At 43.2% G+C, this 25,218-nt stretch overlaps 1 protein-coding gene across 2 annotated transcripts; it reads left to right on the top strand.

Moving 5' to 3' along the window:
- Nucleotides 1-1,030: 1,030 nt before the first annotated feature.
- On the top strand, nucleotides 1,031-25,218 carry ATP6V0E1 (ATPase H+ transporting V0 subunit e1). Of its 2 annotated transcripts, none has more exons than XR_013992409.1 (4): nucleotides 1,031-1,219; nucleotides 5,353-5,400; nucleotides 17,883-19,679; nucleotides 24,740-25,218. XR_013992409.1 is itself a non-coding variant. In XM_081035801.1 (4 exons), exons 1-3 carry the CDS (start codon nucleotides 1,116-1,118, stop codon nucleotides 17,974-17,976), a joined length of 246 nt encoding a protein of 81 aa, XP_080891927.1. In that variant the 5' UTR covers nucleotides 1,031-1,115; the 3' UTR covers nucleotides 17,977-18,010; nucleotides 24,740-25,218. The 2 variants fall into 2 exon arrangements, 1 of the variants encoding a protein (XP_080891927.1); XM_081035801.1 differs by having other exon boundaries at nucleotides 17,883-18,010.

Consider the following 25,218-nt stretch of genomic DNA (forward strand, 5'->3'; position numbering starts at 1 on the left):
CTTGTTGGTCAGGAAAAGGCTTGGAATCGTGTTTGAAGAGTCGGTACAGACGTTAAAGATTATTGGCCCAACTTCCCATTTAAGAATCCATTCTACTTGATGAAGAAAAAAAGCAAGCGGTAACATGAGGGAAGAAAGGATGACTGTCGCAGGAAACGAGTCCACCGTAAAGCACATTGGATGTAGTTTAGAGATCTGCTGTCCATCTCGCTTCTCACCTGTGAGCTTTACCCATCTCCTTCAGCTCTCCGAGAACTGGTTGACTCCTGTGCAAAGGTTGTGGTATGCTGTAATTAACACGGGAGACTCCTTGGCAAGCATCAGAAACTCCATGTTTATCTTCTCCTTACTATTCTAGTTCCTACTCCGCTTTCAAGGCTCAGCTCAGGACTGGCTGGGCTGCAAAGTGGTGTACTGTTGCCCAGTACCTTCACTTCACTGAGGCGCTGGCTACGTCCTCAGAAGCCTGTGAACGCCCTGACGGGGGTCTGATTGGTTTCTGGGGCCCAGAACCTGGCACAGTGCACGAGACATACAACAGTGCAGCAGGGACGCGAGGGAAGAGCGCTGGCTTTGAATGGCACGCCATCAGCGGCTGAGCCCTGGCTCTGCCACTTACGAGCTACTACGCGACTTTGGAGCAGACCCTTAATCTCCTCCCCGGGCCTTACTTTCTTCCACTGCAAAGTGAAGATAATCAGTAAACCTCCCTCATGGGCTGTCGTGAGACGTTCAAAACGAACTCAGGCACTTGACGTTCATAGCGTAGTGACTGGCACACAGGTTGCATAAGGAGACGATAAAGCTGTAACTCGGCTCTTTTCCTTAAAGGTCTACTCTTTGCTGGAAAAGTTGCCTGTGCCTCCGTGACTTTACCCTCGGCTCTGGGTCTCTGCGGGGAGCAACGTCCCTCGACAAAGCTGCAGCCCCGAGCCCCGCCGGCGGAGGGCGGGGCTCTGTCTTCAGGCCCCTGGAGGGGCGGAGTCGGCGCGCGGGTCACGTGGGGCGCGGGAGGCGGGTCCTTGCGCGCGCTGGTCACGCGGCCCGGTGTTGACACTTCCGGGTGGGACCACAGTGAGGCGGTGGTGCAGGGGCTGGAGGCTCCGGCGGCTGCTATGGCGTACAACGGCCTCACGGTGCCTCTCATAGTGATGAGTGTGTTCTGGGGCATCGTGGGCCTCCTGGTGCCCTGGTTCATCCCTAAGGGGCCCAACCGTGGGTAAGTGCGCCAGGCCCGCCTGGGGAGGGACGCGCGGCGGGGCGCGGCCGGGTCGGGCGGGGGAGGGGGCGACCCGCTCGGCTCGGAGACCCTGGCGGGTGGCCCGCGCTCCGGAGGCAGGCCCCGAGCCCCACGCCGCCCCCCGACGTTGTATCGCGGCGGCGTCGGTGATGCCCGGTTCGAACACGAGGAGGTGACCTCCGGCGGACCCTCCTTGCGAGACAGTCCGGGGGCATTTTTTTCTCATCACCGGCCCGTGTGGGGAGGGTGGAGTCGGAAACGGATTTCTCCCGACTCTGGAACAAGTTGAGGTTCGTCCCTCCACGGCTTTCGCCCCTTGAGCCCTGCCCCCCACCCAAACGAGGCCTCGTTTGCCTGGACTTGAAAGAAAGGGGTCACATAAAACACATTGCGCTTTCCGCCTCCCGTGTTGTCGCAGTTGCACAGGACAAGCTTGTGCAGCGACGTCGGGCCCGGGCCTGGCATCTAGTGGCGCCGGTGGCCGCGGGGGCCCGATGTAAGGCGAGATGAATTACGAGCGGGAGGTATTGTTTAGAAACCCCTGCGTCATGCCTTTCGGAGGGCGCTCCCGTCCTGTGTGTAAGCGGTGCAGCTTTTTCACGTGTTAAACGGAGCTTTATTTATTTTGTAAGTAAACTTTTATTGGAACACCTTTTTTTTTTTTTTTTGGCCTTTTAGTTCCTCTTTTGTCTTCTAGTCATTTTTTCTCTGCACGATCATGTGGGGTGAAACTTAGCATGAAGTCCCAGTTTGTCAGAAACACCGTGTTTTTGTTCTTTGAAATTAATCGGAGGCTTCAGAGTGCTTTGCATGCATGGTAGGCATTGAGTAAATGTCTGTTGAGGGGATAATTCTATCGCCTTTTTTTTTTTTTTTTTTTTTTTTATCGCCTTTATTAAAGGAAAGAAAATGGTGTTCCCTAATATTTTGTGACTTGCACCCCTTTTACTCTCGGGAATAAACTTGTATTAGACCTGTTACATCTGTCTAGCTAAAAGTGAAATATAATTTGTTTAAAAAGGAAAAATGGCAGATGAATTTCTATCAGTTGGTAGCATCTTCCCTTCCTCCCTCCCATAAAACACGTTATGTTGGGTCATCTCTCCAGCCTGTAAGATAGAGTTTTAGAATTCCAGGGGTAGTAAAACAATTTGTATTAATCAAATTTAATGTCTTGGACTGGTTTCTCTTAACTGGGGTTAGAGAACAGCAAAGTACTTCTTTGTTTCTAGCTTCAACTGTTTCATTACCCTGCTGTCTGCTTTTCCAGCCTTCACACTCAGAAAAGCATTTATGAATGTGCCGGTAGCGTTGACCACTCCTTTCTTAAGGACGCTCATGTAGGGCCCACCTGCCCAGCCTTGAGACTTGATGCCACTGCTGTTCTCCAGGGTAATGAAATGCCTGCCTCCTGCAGGACGTGGGCTACTCAGTTTCTAGTCCTAGTGTCATGATTCAGGTTTAACCTGCTAGTGAAATGTTACCCCGGTCTAAGGCACCACCTCCACTCCCATCCTTGTGATTACCCGCTCTTGGCAGGATTGAGCAGGTCTTAAAACACAGCAAGTCCTAGGAGTTCCTGTATTGCACTTTGAGAAACAGTGCCCCTAGCTGGGTGATCCCTGTGACCTTGGACAATTTAGTTAACTTTTCCACGTTCCCATTTCCTCATTGTAAAATGGAAATATTAGTACTGAATTAGGACTAGTTCCTCTTTACCTCCTGAAAAGACTGCAGATCCGTTTTGTTTTGTTTTTAATACCTGAAGGAGCTGTATTGCTTCAAGGACTGGTGAATTTTTAATACAGGAGAGCCTTTCTGATTTGAAGGATTAAAAACACCTTCATTAAGGAGATAAATAAAGGTACTGTGTGTGAAGGGAAGAAGGAGACTTCGATGTCACACCATCTTTCCTGCGAGACCCCTGCACATCAGAATGCAGAAAATTAGGTGATGAGGTTTTCAGGACCTGGTGAGGCAGGGAGAAAAAGGGCAAAAGGGAAAAAACTCTTCTGAATCTATGGACCTAAGGCAAACCCCTTTATCATTCTTTTCTACAACTAAAAAAGGGCAGGATAAAACCATGTCTGTCGGAATCAGCTTTCCCCGCCATTCCTGTTTTTCCTGATTTCTCTCGTTCCACTTTAGGAGTCCACAGATCTGTAAAAGCTTCAGGTTTTTTCACAGTAGCTCCCCTAGTAGTAGTAGGGGAGGAGGTGGGGATAGGCACAGGGATTGTGTGCCAGGAGTTGTCAGCGCCAGTGTTTTCAAACATGCAGAGTATTTCCAAACATACAGAAAAGTAGAAAGAGTACGAGTGCTGTAGAATCAGTGCCACCTAGAATCAATAATTGTGACATATTCACATTTGTTTAATTTATCAATATTTGAGTGTGCACGTATACATATCTCATACAGCACTGTTATCTCACTCCTGTATACTCGTCCTCCTTTCCTGTTTTATTTTTCTCCATCAGCATTTATTAACCCTCTGGCATACTGATAGATAGATAGTAGATAGATAGATAGATAGATAGATAGATAGATAGATAGATAGATAGATGATTGGTAGATAGATGATTATAGATAGATAGGTAGATGATTGATAGATAGTAGATAGATGATAGATAGATAGATGATTGATAGATGATTGATAGATAGATAGATGATTGATATAGATAGATGATTGATAGATAGGTAGATGATTGATATAGATAGATGATTGATAGATAGATAGATAGATATTGATAGATGGGATAGATCTTGTTTGTGTATTGTTCATCTTGTTTGTTGTCTGTCTTCCCCCACTCATGTCAACTTCAACAATGCAGAGATTTCCATCTGTTTCCTTCACTCTTCTCTTCCCAGAGCCTGTACATACTAGACACTCGATGAAAATCTGTTGAATGAATGCATGGATGTATCAATGTATTACACACACACACACACACACACACACCTTCTAAAGGATGAGTTAAAACAGTATAAATAGGAGTTCTGATTTTGCTTCCTGCCATCCAGAAGATAGTCTTGCTTGTTCCATGGGGTGTGGACCCTTCTCTTTGGACACTGCTCCTATGGATGATGGGGGGCTCTGAAAGCTGTTAAGCCGTAGAGTGATGCGATGAAAGGAACATTTTAGGAAGTTTCATCTGAGGAGTTTGTGGCTAGAATGAAAGGGAAAGAAGGAAGTTTTGAACCTGCTAGCAGTTAGCCATGTGAACCTGCTGAATTTTGGTGCTGAGGGTGGAAATGGAAAGGAAAAACTCCCTAGGGAAGGGTGCTTCACAGGACTAACCCACAGCATGTGGGGTGGCTGAGGATGCAGAGGAGGCCTGAGCAAAAAGATGACAGATTTGGGGTGGGTTGCATGGGGGGAAATGGCAGGGCTTCTGGGGCGTAGGAGATTCAGACGGGGGGAGCCTTTGGAAAGAGGAATGGGACGAGTATCATGAATTCAATTTTAGAAGTGTTGAAATTCACCTGGTCAGATATCCAGGTTTAACTTTTTTTCAGATAGGAGTGGAGATGGGGAGAGGTCAACACTAGAGTCATATTTTTAGAAGTATAGTGCCATTTCGTTGTAGAGAATAGTACCAAATAGGGTAGTTATTTGGGTGTCAAAGCTCATTGTCACTGCAGCCTGTGTTCAGTTTCAGATGAGTTTGGATTAGACGCCTAAGCTGTGGCATACATATCCCTTTAAATACAAATACATGTTTAATTATTTACTTAAATTTCTACCAAATGTACCCTGGCATGCACTGCAGTCTATGGGTGTTTGAACAGATTCAAATGCGTTTTCTTGGTGCACAGTCCATGCTGGTTTGCTAATTTGGGAAGGGAACTTGAACCATCCTGCAATGTCTGCTTAGTTTGCAAATTATCCAATAGTGTTTCCTTTTTTTAAAGAAAAATTTATGTTTTAATTACAATTGACATTCAGTATTAGTTTCAGGTGTACAGCACAGTGGTTAGACATTTATATAACTTATGAAGTGATCCCCCCCCATAAGTCTAGTACCCACCTGGTACCATACGTCGTTATTACAATGTTATTGACTATATTCCCTATGCTGTACTTTACATCCCTGTCTTTTCTTTCGTTTTAGAGTTATCATTACCATGTTGGTGACCTGTTCAGTTTGCTGCTATCTCTTGTAAGTATGTTGCTCTTGTAAGTAGTTTTCTTAAAATAAAAAGCATCATTCTTGGTGTTTATAATAATGTTTGTGATTGAAAATGAAACATAGGCACATGGTTTTGAAACTTCGCAGCATAGTTTCATCGCAGCTTGTTCCCCATATAACATCTAGAAATAGTGTCCTAAGATTGAAGATAGCACTCTTTTTCCTGCTCAGTCCATTTACATAAGAACTGTACAGTTACTCTTGTCCCTCTGTCAACACAAGTACAGTTTATTTGCCACAAGTTTAAAGCTTATAATTAGCCCGAAATTGTCATTGTACTGCTTTTTATTTCATTATTGTGAAGTTCTGAAACCTCCTCATTTCACTTAAATCTCTCACTGTGAAGCCCATAAAGCCATTCTTTATTGTGATTTGCGTTTTCTGATGAACAGAAGATGAGCTAGAATTGTAATCAAATAGAGTTAAATTAAATAATAGATTTAAATTAAAAAAAATTGTTCCAAGTATCATATAATTATCATCTTGACTAGATTATATAGTTTATGTAAACTATTGAATGGAAACTGTTTTAGGATATGTAAGGTAATTCCTCAGCATATGTTTTTGGAATGCTGTTCTTTACCCTTGTGAGTATCAGAAATGGCAGAACTGCCAGTTGAACTGTTGTAAAGATGTTTCCAGCTCTTGTTTACTTCTCCCCTTTCAGGAAGAGTAGAACATGTCAAACCCCAGAAAATAAAAATTGAGTCTTCAGTCAGTTTGTGGAGAAAGGAACCATTTCAGAGTATTCAGAGGCCTTATGATTTCTTTTCTCTCTTAATTGAGATGTATTTCACATACCACAAAATGCATCCTTATAGGGATTTCTTCTTAGGGTCTTGAACCAATGATTGTCCTTTCTGGCCTCCTGAGCCTTGGTTATAAGGAGAAGACTGGTGTTGGCCAAAGTTTGGTTCGGTGCCCCCAGGAGGTAGGAAGCAGCAGTTCGAATCCTGGGATGAAAAGCTGTGGCTCCCTGTGACTCTGCATCTATGAATTTCTGACATCTTTGGGCTGGTCACTAAAGTTTTTCAAAGAACATGGGGATGAGCCAGTTCTAGTTCCTGGCATAGATTGAAACCCACCCCTGTCAGAGTTATTACTGTGAATTTGAACTTCTGGCCAAGCATTCCATCACTTGTTTAAGAGCAGCTTTAAGTGTTTAAAGCTGAATCATAATGTTTCCTCCAAGTGTGGCTGAGTGAGGATGGTGTTTGACTGCCTCAATATCAGGGCTTAGATGATGAGACTTTCCACAGTTGGCTGGTTTAGCCTTTTTTCTGATGAGAGAGGTAAAAGAGGTTTTTTTGGGTAATAGCTCAGCCTCTAGAATGGAAGTCTAATAGGTAACATGTGGAGGGGACTAGCGAATGTTCATTCTTCCACCAGCCCTGCTCAACTCTAAAGGGTAAATGAGAGGAAGGACCGGCATCATCAGGAATCGGTCATTCCAGTAGGGGTGACCAAGAACCCATACACGACCCTACTCAATCTCCTATTGAAATCCCAACAAGACAGCTCTTTACCAATCCAAGAGCCAAGGAGTGTCCTGCAATTGAAAAGGCCCTTTTTAAATTTCTTTGAAGATCTCTGCTGCCTGAGGTTGGTGGTGAGGTCTTAAAAAAGAAAAAAAATGTTGCACAGAGGAATGGCTTTAGATTAAACCAAGATAGGACAAAAATGTTTTGTGACTTTCTGGTGCCCCATCATCTTTGCAGTACAGTGCATTTTCATGATATCCTCTTTAAAACAAACGAAAAACCTTTCTAATCAGTCTCATGCCTGTCGTTTTCATTTTCAAGTGTAAGATGAATATTTGGACTTGGTTGGAAATTATATCACTTTGAGTCTTAATGACTCACTTGAGACCAATCCATGAGCCCTTTCCTCTTGTTGTCTAGACCACTCTTTTCCTTTCTCCCAATGTGCTCGTGATGGCTATGTCAGCAGTGCGTTAGTACTGCCATCCGGGTGTTAGTACAGGTAAAGGTAAAGTTCCATGCTTCCAGAGGCCATTTTATGGGGAAGTGAGCTGGATAGCGTAGACTTTTTAAAATTATTTTTTTCTTTTTTGTGTTTGAAACCTGGTCATGTATCCTCTTAGCAAAATATCTGCCTGAAACATGGGTGGAATTCAAGCCCTAAATATTTTACATACCTGATTCCACAAAGGGGTGGGATTCTATCATAAATTAGAAAGTCAAAGAAAACTTCACTGCTTGGTGCTAGTAATATGTTCTTGAAAATAACCTTTTTTGAAAGAAGACACTCAAAGAAATTGGATTTCCTAAACAAAGTCATGTTTTGAAATATGTTCATGAACTTTTAAATTGCCTTCTGTTTGTGGCATTTTTTTCTCTTTCCAGTTTGTTCTAGTCGAAGGTTAGATTCTGTGGGGCGTGACGTGTTTGAGCTCTGAATTAAGCCAGTATGACCAGTTCGGGTTAATAGTTCAGCAGAGGAAAGTCAGAATTTCAAAACAAAAATTCAGTTGGGGACATACTAGGATTGAGACAGATGCCCGTAAGAGATATCAAAGGGAATGGATACAAGGAGAGAGATTTGAGGCAATGAGACTGTCCATAATTTCCTGAGGCAGTGGTTCTCTCCTGGGGCTGCTTCTGGCATCGGAGGGTAGAGGCCAGGATGCCACTGTCCTGCCTACAGTGCACGGGACAGCCACCTGCCAGCAAAGAATGATTCGGCCCCACTGTCAGTACCACTGAGGATGAGCACCCTGCCCTGAGGGAAGGGGAGGGGAAGGAAAGGGCCAGAGCTGAGGTGCCAGCATTTAGATGTACAGAGGGGCCAGAAAGGGGCAACCTTGAGCCTCCTCTGTTGAATTAGGAGGTGGACTGGAACGGATGAAGGAATCAGACGGTAGTAAAATCAGCAGGCGTACACCCCAGAGGAGAGGCCAGCTTTTCCTAAGAGTGGGAGAGAACTGTCTGGAGGCAGCACAGGGGGAGCAAAGACGTTAAAATTAGTGCCCCTACTGCCAAAGCCTGAGTTACTGGGGTACGAACAAGCAGCCCTTTCTGCTTGAGAGAATCTGGGGAGGAGGACAGGTTTCAGAGAAACTGGAGGCAGCCGGAAGTGGGAGAATAGAAGGTGTGTGAGTGAGTGGCAGCTTTGAGCAAGGTACGAAGTGTGATCAAACAATATGGTGAGTGTTTAAATTTTAAAAAAATTATTACAGTAAAAGACACATTGTTATTAATTCCCCTCAAAATACTCCCCTTCTCTTCAAATACATTTATCCCATCGTTCTTGCCACTTTCTGAAGCAGTTCTGGAAGTTCTCTTTTGTGAGTGCTGTCGTGACTGCCTGGATATCCAGGCAGCCACTTTGGAGAAGAGCCAGAAGTCACATGGTGCCAGGTCTGGTGAATAAGGTGGATGAGGACACACTGTAATGTTTTTATTGGACAGAAACTGCCGTATACCAGAGCCATTTGTGATATGGAGCATTGTCATGATGGAGGATGAAATACGGCACACTTGAAAATGTACCTTCTCTCAAACGTCGCCCACACCCAACTGACTGCACCGAACAAGTTGAAATTAGTCACACAATGTTACTAAGGTTCAGTGCACCGCTTCCCTGCCTTTTCATTGGATGGCACTCGGCAGCGACATTCACCGTATTTTGTGGTCACAATGGAAAGGCTCCATGTCACACATCACTTCTGGTATGGCAATTTCTGTCAAATAAAAACATTATGGTGTGTCATAAGGTGGATGAACCTTATTCGCTGTATCTGACACCGTGCAACTTCTGGCTCTTCCCCAAAGTCAAAATGACCATGAAAGGTAAACATTTTGAATCGATTCAGGACGCCGAGGCAGCCATGACAGCACAACTGAAGACACTCATGAAAGAGGACTTCCAGAACTGCTTCAGAAAGTGGCAAGAACGATGGGATAAGAGTGTTCAAAACGAGGGGGAGTATTTTTTTGGGGGGATAATGGCAATGTGTCTTTTACTGTAATAAATTTTTAAAAATTTAAACGTTTTTTGATCACACCTTGTACAGAGAACACAGTGGAAGAAAAGGAAGGGCGGGAAGTTAGATCCTAAGTGGTGAGATGAGCAGAGCAGTCTGGGATGGAGTTTGGATCATAATAGATGCTCCTGGGAGGTTTGGGGGGGAAAATTTTTCAGAAAAAGTAAGGTAAGCAAAGGTATGAGACCTGTTGTACTTAGCTCTTTTAGTTCCTGTGATTGGGCGGGGACTTGAGATTTTCCACAGCGTCTTGGCAGTGGAGAGGCTTTGGCAGGTAGGCACTGCTGCTTCTGAGCCCACAGGCACTAGAATAGTGGGATCAAGCTTTAATGTGGCTTTGGGTTCCCAGTATGGATATCCAGTTGTTGCTGCACCACTGGTTGAAAAATTTCCTTTCTCCATTAAATTTCTTTGGCATCTTTGTTCAAAATGAACACATATGTGTGAGTCTATTTCTACACTGACTATCTCTTCTGTTCATTGATCTCTTTGTCTAGCCTCATGACAATACCATACTTTTTTTTTTTTTTTAAAGATTTTATTGGGGAAGGGGAACAGGACTTTATTGGGGAACAATGTGTGCTTCTAGGCCTTCTTTCCAAGACAAGTTGTTGTCCTTTCAATCTTAGTTGTGGAGGATGCCGTTCAGCTTCAAGTTGTTGTCCTTTCAGTCTTAGTTGTGGAGGGCGCAGCTCAACTCCAGGTCCAGTTGCCCTTTTCTAGTTGCAGGGGGCGCAGCCCACCATCCTTTGCAGGACAGGACTCGAGGAATTGAACTGGCACCCTTGTGGTTGAGAGCCCACTGGCCCATGTGGGAATCGAACCGGCAGCCTTTGGAGTTAGGAGCATGGAGCTCTAACCGCCTGAGCCACCGGGCAGGCCCTATAAATTGACATTTTATCATTATAAAATGTCCTCTTTATCCTTGGTAATACTCCTTGACTGGATTTTTATTTTGTCTGATATTAATAATTATATGTAACCTTTTCTCATCGTATCTGTGTCTTTGTATTTAGAATGTGCCTTTTTGCATACAGCTGTCTTTTTTATCTATTCTGACCATCTTTGCCTTTTAATTGGCAAATGGATAGTCCATGTATGATTAATGTAATTACTGATATATCTGGGTTTGGGTCCATTTTGTTGTTTTCTGTTTATCTCATCTGTGTCTTGTTCCTTTGTTCTTCCTTTTTTGTCTTACGTTTGGTCAATTGGATATTTTTTAGTATTGTTTTAATTCCTCTAAGGGTTCTTTAGCTATACTTTTTTATATTTTTCTTTTTAGTATTTGCTCTAGAGATTACAATGTGCATTCTTAACTTTTCACATCTACTTAGAGTTAATATTGAACTACTTTGAGTAAAATGTAATAACTTTGCCACAATATAATTCATTTACTCCCCATCCTTTCTGCTGTTATCATTTATTTTACTTCTATAGATGTTATAGAACCCCTACTATAGTATTACAGCCTTTACCTTCAAGAATCATATGTTTTATAAAGAAATTAAGAGAAAGAATCTTTTATATTTGCCCACATACTTACCATTTTTAGTGTTCTCTCTCTCTCTCTTTTTTTCCTTTTTTTGTAGATTTAAGTTTCTATCTGATGTCCCTTCAGCCTAAAGAACTTACTTTTGGATTTGTTGTAGTACCGGTCCGCTGACAAATTCTCTCAGCTTTCATGTATCTGAAAATGTCTTTATTTCACTTTGTTTTGAGGGATTTCTTTCAGGATAAAGAATTCTAGGTTGACAGGATTTTTTTTTCTTTCAAGCAATGTTAAGATGCTTTTTAATTGCCTTCTGAACTTATTGTTTCTGCTGAGAACTTAGCTGTAATTTGAATAGTTCTCTTTATATGCATTCTTTTTCCTCTGGATGTTATCAAGATTTTCTCTTTTTAGTTTTCAGTAGTTTGACTGTGGTGTTTGTAGGTGTTGTTTTCTTCTAATTTATTCTGATTGGGGTTTATTTATTTCTTCTATTTTTTTTCCTGCTGTATACTTTTTCTCCTTCTGAGAGTCCAGTTACATGTATGGTAGACTGTTTTGGGTTTTTTTTCCTTCCCGATATTTTTTTTCTTAGTTCTTCAGATTGGATAGTTTCACTAGTTCTTCTATCATCTCCAGTCAATTAGTAAGCCCATCCAAGGATTTCTCAGTTTGTATATTATATGTTTTAGTTCTAAAATTTCCATGTTTTTGTAGTTATAATTTATTTTCTGAAATTATCAATCTCTAGTACCATCAGTAGTTGTTTTTCATATTTTGTTCAGTTTATAATTATTGTCTATAGGATGAGTATGATAAAAGCTACTCTGCTATTATCAGAACCAGAACCTCACCTATTGACGTTTTTATTTTTTATTTCTATAGAAATTATTTTTGCTTCTTTTACAGTTTTGCTTCCCCCGTCCTTCTCTCCCTCCCTCTGTCTTTCTCCCTGCACCTATTTTAAGCTTATCTTGTGCCTTTAAGACATAGTTTATTTATAGTTCGTATCTGATGATTCCAGGATCTGTGTCCTTACCGGTCTGTGCCTGCTGTTTTCTGTCTGCTGCCTCTCACTCATGGTGCCTGGTTTCCGTATATGCTGAGTTATATTTGACTGCCAGCTCTTCATTTTCCTGTGATTTTATATGTACGACTTCTTTGAGGCCTGGTGTAAAGGTGGGCTCCTCCCAGAAGGAATTTACATTGCTTCTGCTAGATGCCTAAGGCCATCACCAGTGTGGGTTTAAATTAAGTAAAATTGTTGATATGTGGTTTTTAAAAACCATGTAGAATGAATTTGATTCCAAAGCTTCATGACGACCAATCCTCAATGTCAGTGTTTTTCTTCTTCCTTCTCTGTTCTTATATTTGAGACGGGTGATTTTCCTAACATTGCTTTTACGGGGATCCTGTCTGATTTATCCTTACCTTGAGTTAGGACCATTTGCGATCTCAACGATTTGTGGGGAGGTATGTGAAACTTTCATTAGAGTCTCCACCTTGCATGGACCCTGGGCTTTGTCTGCTGTTTCTCATGCCCTGTGAGGTCTCAAGTACATCTGTTTCAGTATATGCTCTCAAGGTACGCAAAGCAACCTGCAGTCACTTTCCTCTCCTCTCTGGATACTTGCCTTCACTTAGCTTTTTGGTCTGAGAATTGCTTACATTTCTCTCATGGATTCATTTATAATATTTATATATTGGCTATTTATAGTGGAAGGTACCTAGCCTAGCATACTATTGTCTGCTGTATGAAAAAGTTTTTTTTTTCTTGTTCTGATTTTATGATTTTTCTTTACAATTTGGCAGGTAAGAGTATTGTTACAGACTTTGAACTAGAAGGCCTGGGGAAAAGAAAGATATTTCAAGAACTGGCAAAAATAGAGCATGTTCCTGCGGTAGTGAAAGGGTCATGGTTGAGATAGGGTTGGCATAAGATCAATGGAAAACAATTTTGTGCCTTCGCATCTGGAGCTTAGGTTCCTCTTCCAACCCCCTTGGCTGTGGCAGAATATAGTTCCTTGTGGTTGTAGCAATTCAACCTGTAGTGATCTGAGTCCATTTAGGAGCTGACAACCATACAGTAGGTTACACCGGGGAAGTGGAACATAATTATAAAGGATGATAAGAGAGTAACAGCAAGATATAAGGACACTTAAACATGGTGCTCCCTGGCTGAGGGAGGCTCAAGGAAGGCCAAACTGGGAAGGGGTTCAGACCTCATTGGAGGTGTGTTTCTGCCCACCCGATAGCGGAGAAGTTCCTTGGTCTGGCCAGCCTGGAGCTGGTCTGGAGTTGCTGGGAAGCAGTAGGCCACTCTCTGGAGGACAAGCAAGAGGGAAGGTGACCAGTGGCGTGGGTGGGTAGTGGGGTCCCTGCGCCAGTGTGAGCAGGAGGCCTTCAAAGCATGTTGGCCACGCAGGGGCTCTGGTTTCTGTGTGGAAAGGGCTGCAGGAAGGTTAGTTTCAGGCTGAGGCTACGAGATCAAAGAACAACCACGTTGTGGGTTGGAGCCTGCACAGGTTCCACCAAATGTCCTCACCCACTCCGCCAGCTTCCAGCCCTCCCCCTCACACTGTGTCCCTGCAGCTCCCTCTACTGAGACAGCTTATCATTGTGCTCACTTTAAAGGAGAAAAGGAGTTCGCTTGTTTATCACAGAGCACATATCATATCCCTAGCCGATCGGCAACAAACTTGTAAGTGACGCACACGCTCCAACGCCTTTCATCAGGAGGGTCCTGGCCCTTTTAGGACCTGAGGTCACATCCACCCAGGATAATTTCCCTTTCTCAGAGCCAGCTGTGTCTTAGACTCTAATCACAGGAGTGACGGTCCTGTCATATTCACTGTCTTGGGTTTAGACAGGGTGTGTACGCCAGGGGATGGGAATCTTGGGGGAACATTCTAGAATTCTGCCTGCCACAGAGGGGGGGTGGAGGGAGGTGGAGACTCAGTGCCAGCTGAGAAACTCCATGTAAAGTGCGGGTTGCATTTCATTCCTTGGCTTGAATACATTTCAGCTGTCTCAGAAAGAGGGAATGCCTAATATTTATTCAACATCTATTCGTCACCTACCTAATCCACAGAGCACTTTCCTGTATTGTCTCTTTATTTCTTAACATCTGGAGGCAGAGGATATTACTCTCATTTTACAAAAGGGGAAACTGAAGCTCGGGGTTGTAAGGTCACTTGCCTAGAGATACTCCACTAATATTTGGTACAGCTGGAGTTCAAAGCCACCCCTGCCTAATACTGAGTCCTGGGTTTTCTCATAGCGTCTCCTAAGACTGCTGCCTTCAAAAGAATTTGTGTCATTGCACTGAGATGAGGGGATATGGAAGAGGGCAGCTCAGGGGAGGGAGGGTAAGTCGCTCTCCTGCGTCTCTGCGGAGCCCCCTGATAGAGGTCACTCCTGCAATGGCCCTTGCTTGGAGGGACGGTGGCTCAGAAGAGAAGTCCTTGCCAGACTTCCCCGTTCCAACAGGGAAGCTGGGCGGTTATGTGCGTCACCGGGAAGTAATCATGCCTCTGGTCCCTGTTCTCATATCTGAATGTGGAACAAAAGAACAAAGCAAGATTTGAGAGAGCTAGGGATAGCCTTTTCTGCGGGAGAGGCCTCCTCTACGCTTGGAGAATTCTAACTACCAGGAGCTGAGCGCATGACAAGTGACCGGGGGTGTTTGTAGAATGAGACCTCCCGTGTGGGTCTCTATCAAAGCACTCTACTGTTCTGGTTCCTGGCTCACAAGCTCAGGAGCCCCTGCGTGGGGGTGGCCTCCCCTGCTGGTTTTCCTTGCAGCCTCCGAGCCTGACATGCAGCATAGCATTGGTGAATGACTGCGGGATAGATCAGAACTCCTGGGCTGCTGGATTTGTTTCCGCCTGGTATATAGTGGGCCTCGGGAGCCCTGGGCCCCATCGCTCATTCACTCTGGGCCAGTACGCTCCCTAGGACTTAGTTTCCTCATCCTTAGATTTAGGAACATGGACTTGACTTCTGGGCCAAGTCCAGTTCTGCAGAAAGGTGTTACCGCGCCATAACTGCTCAGTCGTTTGAATACTCTCAGGTGGTTGGTTATTAGGCTGGACTTCAGGTATGGAGACATGTGGAACAGTTTGGACAAATATGAAGAGTACATGTCGTTCTCTTCCCTTGGACCCGTGAAGGAATAGAGTCATTGGAATATAATCTCTTCGTCCACCCTCTTCCATCAATGCAGACTGGATTTATTTTTCTCCTTCCAGTTCTTCACCGTGTTTCTCTACTTTGAAGGGAGACTTGAAGTCAGGCACGAGTCAGAAAGGCAGGCATAGAGCTCAGCTGGTCAGAGGGAGAATTCCTCCATGAAAATTCAAATGAACTGGCCTAGGCTGTTTCCCAAGGAACTTTCTTGAACTGTGGTTTGTTGGGGGTTTTTGTTTTGTTGTTAAGTGAGATGTTTTGCTTGAATCGAAGCATGAAAAATAGATTATAAAATTAAATTCAAAGTTTCTGAATGCTAATCTGAGCAAGCAAAGTGTATTTCATTCCTGCTTCTGGATGTTTCCTCTTTATCTCAGGTACCAAAGGCTTGTGATGGACTGAATAATCAAGAAGTGGATTCTTTATTTCCTTAACTCCCAGTTCGGGTTTAGCTAAATGAATATCTTCTGAAATGTTGTCAGTTACAAAATTTCAGAAGGTAACTAATACGTAATGGGAACATTAGTCTGCCTGAATTTCTGGTTCAGGGGTGCTACCACCTTGCTATATGGTGACCACAGACAAATATTTAGCCTCTCTCTGCCTCAGTTTCCTTAACTATTATGGGAGAATTAAAAGGAACATTCCATGTGAACTAGAGCATCTGTATTTTTAAAAAGCTCCCTGGGTGATTATAATGTGCAGCTAGGATTGAGAACCACTGCCACATAACATCATAGACAGTGCTGGGAGGGGGTGTTTTTATTTGGCATACATTTTTGGCATAGAAAGGAAACAGGCTAGTTATGTTGTGACATATTTTTTATTTAGATTTCTAGTATTGGCCAGTTATTTCCGTCTCTTACGAAAGGACGGGTGACTTTTTATAGTCAGCTTCTATTGCCTGCTGGGATTGGGGAAATCCTGGGTCTGTGCGGAATTTTCCATGACTCTTAGCTCTGCACCAGTAGTGTTCACTGCTGTCACTGAGCTTTCCAGTGTGTCTGCCTGGGCTGTCCTCCTCTTTCTGTTCTGACAGTGTCAGATGTTAAACCTCAACTACACGTCTTCGTCTTTTATTTGTGTTTAATACTCTGGTTCTAAGGACAGATCAGAGGATCTCATCTGAATTCACTTTTTGTTTATAAAGTGAGTCAGCTTGAGGTATCTCTTTTGGCCCGATTTCCTCAGGTGTCATGTTTCCTGTCACAAAAGCACCTTTTGTGGGGCTGGGTGGGGAGGGCGGGTGCACTGTTTCTGTAGGCGCAGGCTTGCGCAGTGTGGTACTGGCAGGTTCTCCAGCAGTCTGGTCATTGCTGGGCAGAATCGGCTGTTTGAGCCTTTGGTGGGAAGAGTTCTAAAAATAATGGCAAATGGAAGAGAAGAGATCGGACCATATAATGGCCTGTTTGAATTTGGCCAGTTCCTCTCTGATAAGGGAAGATAAAGTCCTAAAATTTTAGAAGGAAACTACTGTAACAGTATATCTCCCATTTCCCTAGAAAGCAACGCCCTGTATCTCATGCAAGGAAGATAGCAGTACCAGATTATGTTGCTAAAATCTCCTCTCCCACATCCCTCCGTGGAGGCTGGGCGTGGTTACTGTACCCCCTCACCTCAAAAGAAGAGAAGTTCTGAAGTTCCTGTGTTTTGAATAGGAATGAAAGGCAGTGTGTTGTGCGTCAGTCCTGTCCCCGTGCAAGCGGTACCTCCTTGGAGAGACCTTCCTGACCACCCTAGCAAGTAGGACCCCTTCCCTCCCCCATTCTCTACTCCTTCATCCCACTTACTCTCTTTCCTGTCATTAATTATATTATGTGAGCTTCGTGTGAGTAATGACATTTCATTTTCTCCCTTCTGTCCCCTGGGCGGGAACCTGGTAGGTGCTCATCAAATATTTGTTTAGTAAGTAAAACATGGAATGGTTTGAATGGCCAGGCATTTGCATACTGTCTTTGTTCCTGGCTTTGGTCTTAGCTCGGTGATGCTCAGACTTCATTGGGTATATGAATTACTGTATCAGATATAAAACCAATTTTACAGAACTTTGTGAGCAGTATAAGAAAATGTTAGACAGTTTTGACTATGTGCTATTTTTCACGTCTACCCCTGAGGTAATAATATAACACCATTATACTTCCTCCGTAATTAGTCTATAATACAGAGGAATAGCTTGTTAATTAGATTCTGAAGTAAGCAGGGAGGGTTAAATGCCCATTTAGTTCAGCTCCACTGGGGCCCAAAAGATGTGTTTTAGTGGAGAAGGGGCACTCAGGCGTTAAGAGTCTAACTGGGAGAAGGTGGGCTGAATTTTCACCTTGGCCGTATCAGTAAAGATGGCTGTGTCATATCATTTGTGGGTCTTAGCATTTGGAGAATGGGTAAAATAGCACCCATTTTTCCTGAGCCTGGAAAGTGTAGTGACACATTGAGATTAGGTAAAAATACTCTGAGGTAAAGATGTCACATGAATTCAGGAAATCTTGGATACTTGGGATTAAGAAAATGAGAGAAAAGACAGAGATGTACTGTGAGGAAGCCTCATGGCTGACTGTGTTACGTATATGTAATCTGGATCTAAATGAAGGCAGTGGATTTCTCTGAAAGCCCATGAGTACCATCTGTTATGAACTTGTACGGAAGGTTTGGTCTGAATAGAACAGACTTACGTTTTACTAATGCACATTTTTTTCCTCCTAATTGAAAATGGTCCTGTTCCCTCATATTTCATCACTTTTGTGTCATTCCTCCCCCATTATTTTTCAGTTGGTTGATTGCAATTCTGGCTCAACTCAACCCTCTCTTTGGACCACAGTTGAAAAATGAAACCATCTGGTATCTCAAGCATCACTGGCCTTGAGGAAGAGGACCTGCTCCGGAGCTCAGTCATTGAGGTGACTTTCCCCTTGACCTTGCACAGCAGTGCTGTCAGTCAGTCAGCTAGAGTTGCCTGGACTTTTCCTCAGAATTCTATGGCCATTTTAGCACTTGGTAAGGGCACGTTGCTGAAAGTAAACATCATTTGAAGAGCAGAAGTAAATTTGGAACTTAAGCCATTCACTTTGTCAAAGGATTTATCCATAAGATTCTTTAAAGTTCGGCTGGTACCCTTCCATTTAAAATACAGGTTGATGTACAACATTAGGACCGCATGCAGTCTTTTCGACACAGCTCAGGAGAGTGACAGTTGATACTTGGTATTGTAAGATTCAGCAGCTTCAAGAAGTGGCTGGCAGGTTTGAAATTAAGAGCATTTCTGAATGTTTTGATAGAGACAGGTGCTGTGTGAAAACTTGTCTTAAAATTGCAGCTTTTATTAGTTCTGAGGATCAGAGAGGGAAGGAGTGGTATAATGGAAAGATTTACTCACTGGCTGAGAGTCAGAAAAGCTATCATTTACTTTGTTCCTCTGTCTCCATTATTTAGGTAAATGGAAGTTAGTGCTAACTATTTGAGTAGATTCTGGTACAGCTTTTTGGGCAAGGTCTTCGTGCTACTGTGACCTTCGTATCATCACCTCGTACACGACGAGATACACGGTGTTTGGCTCTCCTGTCTTTAGTGATGCTGAAATGCTTAATGGGTTCAGGTACCGACAGCCTGGACCCTCCAGTTGTAAAGTTCTCTGTCAGCCTTTCATCCAGAGATTTATCCATTGATGCTATTCGCCTGAATTAAGCATTTCAGTAGAAATTGCAAAATGGTGATTTTCTAGTTCTGTCATGACTTCTACATTTGAGTAGATGAACTGCTTCTATAAAGGGGAGCTTTCCCTCATCAACTAGGGTTATTTAATAACCTTGAAATACAAATCATACAGGAAAAGCAGAACACATACTTAATTCTTTTTGTTTTTAATTTTCAAAGTAAGATGTTGGTGCCCAAGTGACTTCTAGGGTATCCAGTGAGGTTTTATTTTCTTTCCTCTTTAATTTTAGTCAGTTAACATTTATTATCCATTTTATGTTCAATTGTTCTTCCTTTGACCTATGGGAGCCTGTCTAGACTGGCTATATATCCTTTTGCTATTAGTCTTTGATAGTTTCCTTATTCTCTGGCAACATCAAGATGCCCCAAGACCCCTCTGTATGTTTCATGTCCCAGACTTGGAACCAGCTAGTCTTCCAATTGCTTTCGAAATTTCCCACTGAAAGGGTCCTGGTTCACTAGTCAGTCCACAAGCCTAGCTGGCCCTGGGTCCTTTTAGTGGGAATGGTATTTAAAAACCAAGAGCTGATTGCTAGGTGCGTCCATTATTTCTGGGATGTTGTTGCTTTAAGTCTTTATAGTGGAAAAAGCCAGGAAGTGTGTACTTTTTTTTAAATTTAAACCTTTGTTTGTTTGTTTGTTTTTTAATTTTATTGGGGAATACTGTGTTTTTCCAGGGCCCATCAGCTCCAAGTCGTTGTCCTTCAATCTAGTTGTGGAGGGCACAGCTCACTAGCCCATATGGGAATCTAACCGGCAACCCTGTTGTTCAGAGCTTGCGCTCTAACCAACTGAGCCATCCTGCCGCCCCATGGAACTGTGTACTTTTAAGAAGAAAAAGAATCATGAGTTCATGTTAGTATTTCTAATTCAAACTTAACATTACAGGGTTTTTACTTTTGTGTTCAATTCATAGTAATTCTTTTATTTGCTACTATTTTTTGAATTGCTACTATTTTTTGCTACTATTTTTTGTAAAACATATTTCCAAAGTCAAAATTATAAATAAGACATATTCAGAGAAGTCTATCCTTGCAGTTTCATTTTGCAAAGATAAGCAAATACATGCATTTGTGTGTGTGTGTGTGTCTGTGTGTGTGTGTCTGTCTCTTTCTCCTCATCCTCTCTGCACACACACACAGTTGTTATAGAAGAGATATAGAGGGTGCCAAAAAATGTAGACACATTTTAAGAAAGGAAAACTTGTAATACTCAATATATACTGAAAACAAAAGATGAATGCAAGTCACATTTGACTTCTGCTATTACAAGAGGTGCTCAAAGTGGTTACCACCAGCGTCCAGACACTTCTGATTATGTTTGATTACTGCTTGAGCAACCCTGACCAAAGTGTCCACTTGTATACATTTTTTTGGCACCCCTGGTATATACTATTTTGTAGCTTGCTTTATGAGAGTGCCTGTTTCCTGGATTTTTGCCAATTTGAAAAGTAACTAATCAGCTGGTTTTCCCCCTTACAGTTCTATCTTTGCCCAAAGGGGTTTTGATTTCCCTCTTATAGGTTTTTTTTTAAACATCTGATTAGTGAGTTTTTTTTTAACCTGCCATTTTTTCCTTCAAAGTCTCCTGTTTTCTATCCTTCCTGTTTAACTACAGTGGATGTTAGGTAAGAATTAATTAGGCTTTAAAGCTGAGGACTTATGATCTTAGAATTGGATCTCGTTCTAGCATCGCCTTAACTTTTTCTGAGCCTCATTTCTTTCCCTGGTAACGAGAGAATTGGGCATCTTTGGCTCTGGATAACACTGGGCATGTGGATCTGAAGGTTTCATTTGCCCATTCTTTTCAGTCGTGTGTGTTAACCTGATGACGAATTCCTAACGTTTGCACTCTGGTCCACAGCACCAACTGGGGCTGCTGCTTGAAACCCTTACATTAAAGATTGTTACTTTAAAAACGAAATGCTAGGAAGTAGGAGGACACGGGCCAGCAAACCCAAATTGTGAACTCCATGTTACATTTATTCCGCGTTTGAGGTAGTGATTATGGTGGTACCATACTCTAGGCCTTTGGAGTCAGCACAGGAGATCTAATTTCTGCCTAGCAGTGGAGCAGACAGAACTCTCAAGACATAACTTCTCTTTTCTTGGTGGGAAAATCAAGACTGCACTAAATCCCTTTTGAACTTTGAACTTGTACACAACAGTGGGATGAGAAAGGAGTGCAGAACCCAGATTTAGGCCTGTCTTCATTTGGTAAGGAAAAGTGTTCGATTTTGTGCATGATTTGTTTAAGCGGCCAGATTTGGAAAGTAGGAGATGTAAGCTAGACATGGTATTCAGCAAGAGAAAAATGGCTAACAGTCATGAAAGCTTAAGAGTAATTTTATACAAATGAAATCAACTTGATCTGAACAACACAGTTAAACATCTAGCTAATGTTTTGTTACTTTTGTTACTTTGTTACTTTTTGTTACTTTTCACTTACTTTTCACATTACTTGCCTTGATTTTCTTTCCTGTGCTGATGATGGGGTGAGTTATATAGCACATTAATGTTTATTGGCTGGAAGTCTTGCCCAGTACTTCTAAGAGCAGTGCTCACTCCATCTTTGCCCCTGCGAACCTTGACCCCCTTGCTTGTGGAACTAGTCACATCAAGGTTACTGTTTTTGTTGCTGTCCCGTTTTCCTATAGCCCTGGGGGTGTAATGCTTGTGTGGAGTCTCTTTGGAGTGGATTTGGCTCCAGACCCAGTGTCCTGTATGTTAGTTCGTTTACCACACCATTGTAGTACGTTACATGAGCTTACATGGTTTCCCACAGCCCTAAAGGGCAGAAAGTTGGAATTTTATTCCAAAGTCTGGACAGGAGAATAGAGGGTATTGGTAATTAGGCCTCTGCCCTGGCAGAGCTGTTTTTCTATGCATCCGGAAAAGATTTGCATGCTCATGAGGTGTATGGCGCTGAGTGAGTGGGGATTTCAAGAAAGGCTGAGGGTGCTGGACGGGTTTGTGTTCTGTTGAGAGGTTGAAATGAAGCCATGCTTGTGACAAGTGGAGCAGTGTAAGGTGTTTTGTGGTGGAAAAGCGGATTTTTTACTATCGATCACTTCTTTCTCCTCTTCCTTGAATCCAGTCAGTCCTGTTAATGTCTCTATCTGCCTTTCCTTTCCTGCTGTGCACACCCTAATTTCTGACCCCGAACACTGCAGCTCTGACGTCCAGCAGTGGCTCCTTGGGTCTTCCTTGTCTCTAGGGCAGGATATTTACAAAACACTACCCTGTTGATCTTCCCCAGGTAGTTCTTCCTGAAACAGATCACTGCTTGCCCCTGGAAACTCATTCTTCTCCATGGACTACAGCAGGGTTTTATTTTTTTTAACCCAAGGTCCCTGAATTCAGTGGGTATATGTCGCTTAAAACGCTGTATAACGTGTTGCAAGAACAGCTTTTTGTCAGGGTCACCAAAGGTCCCATGAGCCACAAGAGATAAGAATGACTAATCTGCAGGTTATATCCAGCTTTGTAATTTGGCGGTCATACCACCCACTCTGCCTTCAAACCACCTTCGCAGCCTTTTTTTCTTCCCTGACCTATTGGTAGCACCCCTAACTGCTCTCCTGTTCTTGACCTAATTAGCTTTTCGTGCCTCTTGCTACCCTATGACAATCATTAATTTAGAAAGCAGGTTCAACCCACGACTGGCTGTTGGCAACAGCCGGCGGGGGCGGGGCACAAGGCTCATAAAACCAACATGGGCCAGGGAGCTGTGTCCTACACAACTAGACTGAGAAAGAATGGCATGAACCGGAGTGGGGGTGGAAGGTGGAAGAAAGGGGTGGGGGGAAGAAAGCAGATTCCTAAATACTCTTCTGCAAACGTTGTTTCTGCTTTCTTGCCTCCCCTCCCCCATTCTCTCCTACTTCTTTCTGATGTCTTCTCTTTGAGTGTCCAGCTTGCAAGTGTTTGCATTTCCTTTCCTGGCCACTTGTTTTCAAGGTGATTTCTTCTTTTCCCTAAATGTGTTTAGCACCCTGGTTTCTGCCATTTGTTTGGCACATTGCCTTGACTTGTTAAATACACACATTCTTAGTTTACTTAAATACCTCGTGTAGTTAATCTCATACAATAAATACATACCTTACGCATGATAATAAACAAGGAATTATTTTGTGAATTTATCTAAAATGAAAAAATAAAAATGACAACCCATCCTTGAATAACAAATATCTTCACTCATCCTGCCCTGAACAGACTTCCTGGTTCTGGCCTTCATGTTTCTATGTTGTCTTCATTCTCAGTTTTATCTGAAAGTAGCCTTAGTGATTCCCTTATTTTACAAAATGAGAATGTGGACCCTTTGGTTGCATTCCCCACCTCCACCTCTAAATGGCTACTTCACATCAGAGAGATGATCAGAATATGTGCTGCTTTAATTCACTCCAAAATCAAACCACAAATCTGTGCTATTTAATATAACAGTCACACTCAACTTTTATCTTAAACTGGGTGTCACTGAGCTTGAGTGAAAATTATCCCCGGTTTCTATGTGGTTTGTCAAAAACGAAGACCTGTTTTTCCGTTTTGTAATTGTTCATTTGTCCAAAAAGACCTAAACGCTGAGGAATTCTAACCAGTGCGCTCTTCATAGAAAATGAACACAAGAAACATCTGGATTCCCTACTTCAGTGTTCTCATGTACTTTATAATCTTCCTGGCACTCAGGTCTGGGCAGAGGAGCTGTTCTGCTGGCCGAAGGAGGAGGAAAGAAAAAGATCAGATTAGAGGGAAGGTTTCCCAAAGCTGGGGGCCACAAGAAAGCTCTGGTAGCTGCCCCTCCCTGGCCCACTGTGGTTACTTCCCAGGACACTGTAAAAACAGCCCTCTGATTACATCTGGAGGTGAATGTACTTTGTTTGCAGTGTCCTGCCATAGCAGGTCCCCGGCTGTCTGGTGCTTTCCACCATCAGGGCGGTTGGCTGGTCCCAGCTTGCACCCAGGAGACCTAGCAGCAGTCTCGTGTCTGCTTTGGGCACCTTGGAGCTCGCGCCTTGGGAAACCTTTTATCACAGAAGGATTCTCCCTGGTCCGCGCACTGACTGGGAAAAACCTCAAGGTTTTCTACATGCTCTTTGACCTTCAGTCCTGTCACTCACTGCCTGCCACAAACCCTGTCTCACTGAGTTTAGCCCATCACCCCATCTGCACTTAACCCTCAACATTCTGGCCAATTGTGTGTCATCACCAGCTTGTTCTCTTATCTGCCATCTCAAGCCTTGTGTGGAAATTGTCTCTGAAAGACATCTTATTGTTGTTTTAGTTTCAAAAGTAGCGTGTGTGGCTTTATTTGTATAGACATTATAAAACAAGCTTTACATTAAGGGGTTTATATGACTGCTATTAGCAGTTTGATGTGTGAAGATGCCTGTTTTCATGTTTGCTCGCCCTGCAAAGGGGATGTGCAGCTTGAAGCTCCTAGAAAAAGAAACGCACGTTTGTCACCTACACTTGTGGTGGCAAGAGCAGGCAGCAGACTAAGAGCAACTTCCGGTACCAAGGAGCCTGCTCTCTCTAGGAGTCCAACAGAGAAAGCGTGCCTTGCCTGTGGGAACCGTGCTACCCTTCCGTAAGAGGGGAAGGGAAATACAGATTCTTGAAACCGAAGTGAACGCATTAGATTCCAGTACAATCGGTCTTAGTCAGCTTCACTCCTCCTGCTATGACAGTCAAACCTACTTGTGACCCTCAGTGTGTTCTGTCCTTGGTAACGGGACATCTTGTCATAGCCCTACAACACCTGCCGAGGCTTGCACGTTAGTTGAACCCACTGTAATTCAAGTGCGTGTTGAGTACCTGTATACTTTGAATTACTGGCCTGACTGACTGTCTTGATGGTAAACTTGCCCTCCTGAGGATGGTGTGAAGACCAGTGACTAGACCGGCTTTGTTTTGCAGGTCACGAAGAGAACTCTAGATGCAGAATCACCTCCAAGCCCACCCGCCTTCCTCGACTCGCCTGTTTTCGGCCATCAGCTGCCTTAAGCATCCACACCACGTTTGAATATCTTATTCTACAATGCAGTCTTTTTTTCCTCTCACCTTTTCTACACTTTGATGAAATACGTGCCTCCTCAATCTACACTGTGCTGATGCCATAAAATGTTTATGCGCTCTTCTAAGGTGGAAGGTGCTACTCTTCTAAGAAACGTCACTCTCTCCTTGGAACCTGTGGATTTGAAGATGGCTCCTGCCTACTCAACATGGGAATCAGCGAAGTGTTTCAAAGCTGTCACAAGACACTGAGAGTCCAGAGCAGCAGTAGGAGAACAAGTTCAAAGGAAGATCTGTCCCAACAGAATTACACCAAACTATATTTTCGGGATGAATTTCTTATTTCTGCCATCTTTTGGAATAAATTATTTTTCTGCTTTCTA

Source organism: Rhinolophus hipposideros (genome assembly GCF_964194185.1).
Source record: "Rhinolophus hipposideros genome assembly, chromosome: 23".
NCBI classification, from domain to species: Eukaryota; Metazoa; Chordata; class Mammalia; order Chiroptera; family Rhinolophidae; genus Rhinolophus; species Rhinolophus hipposideros.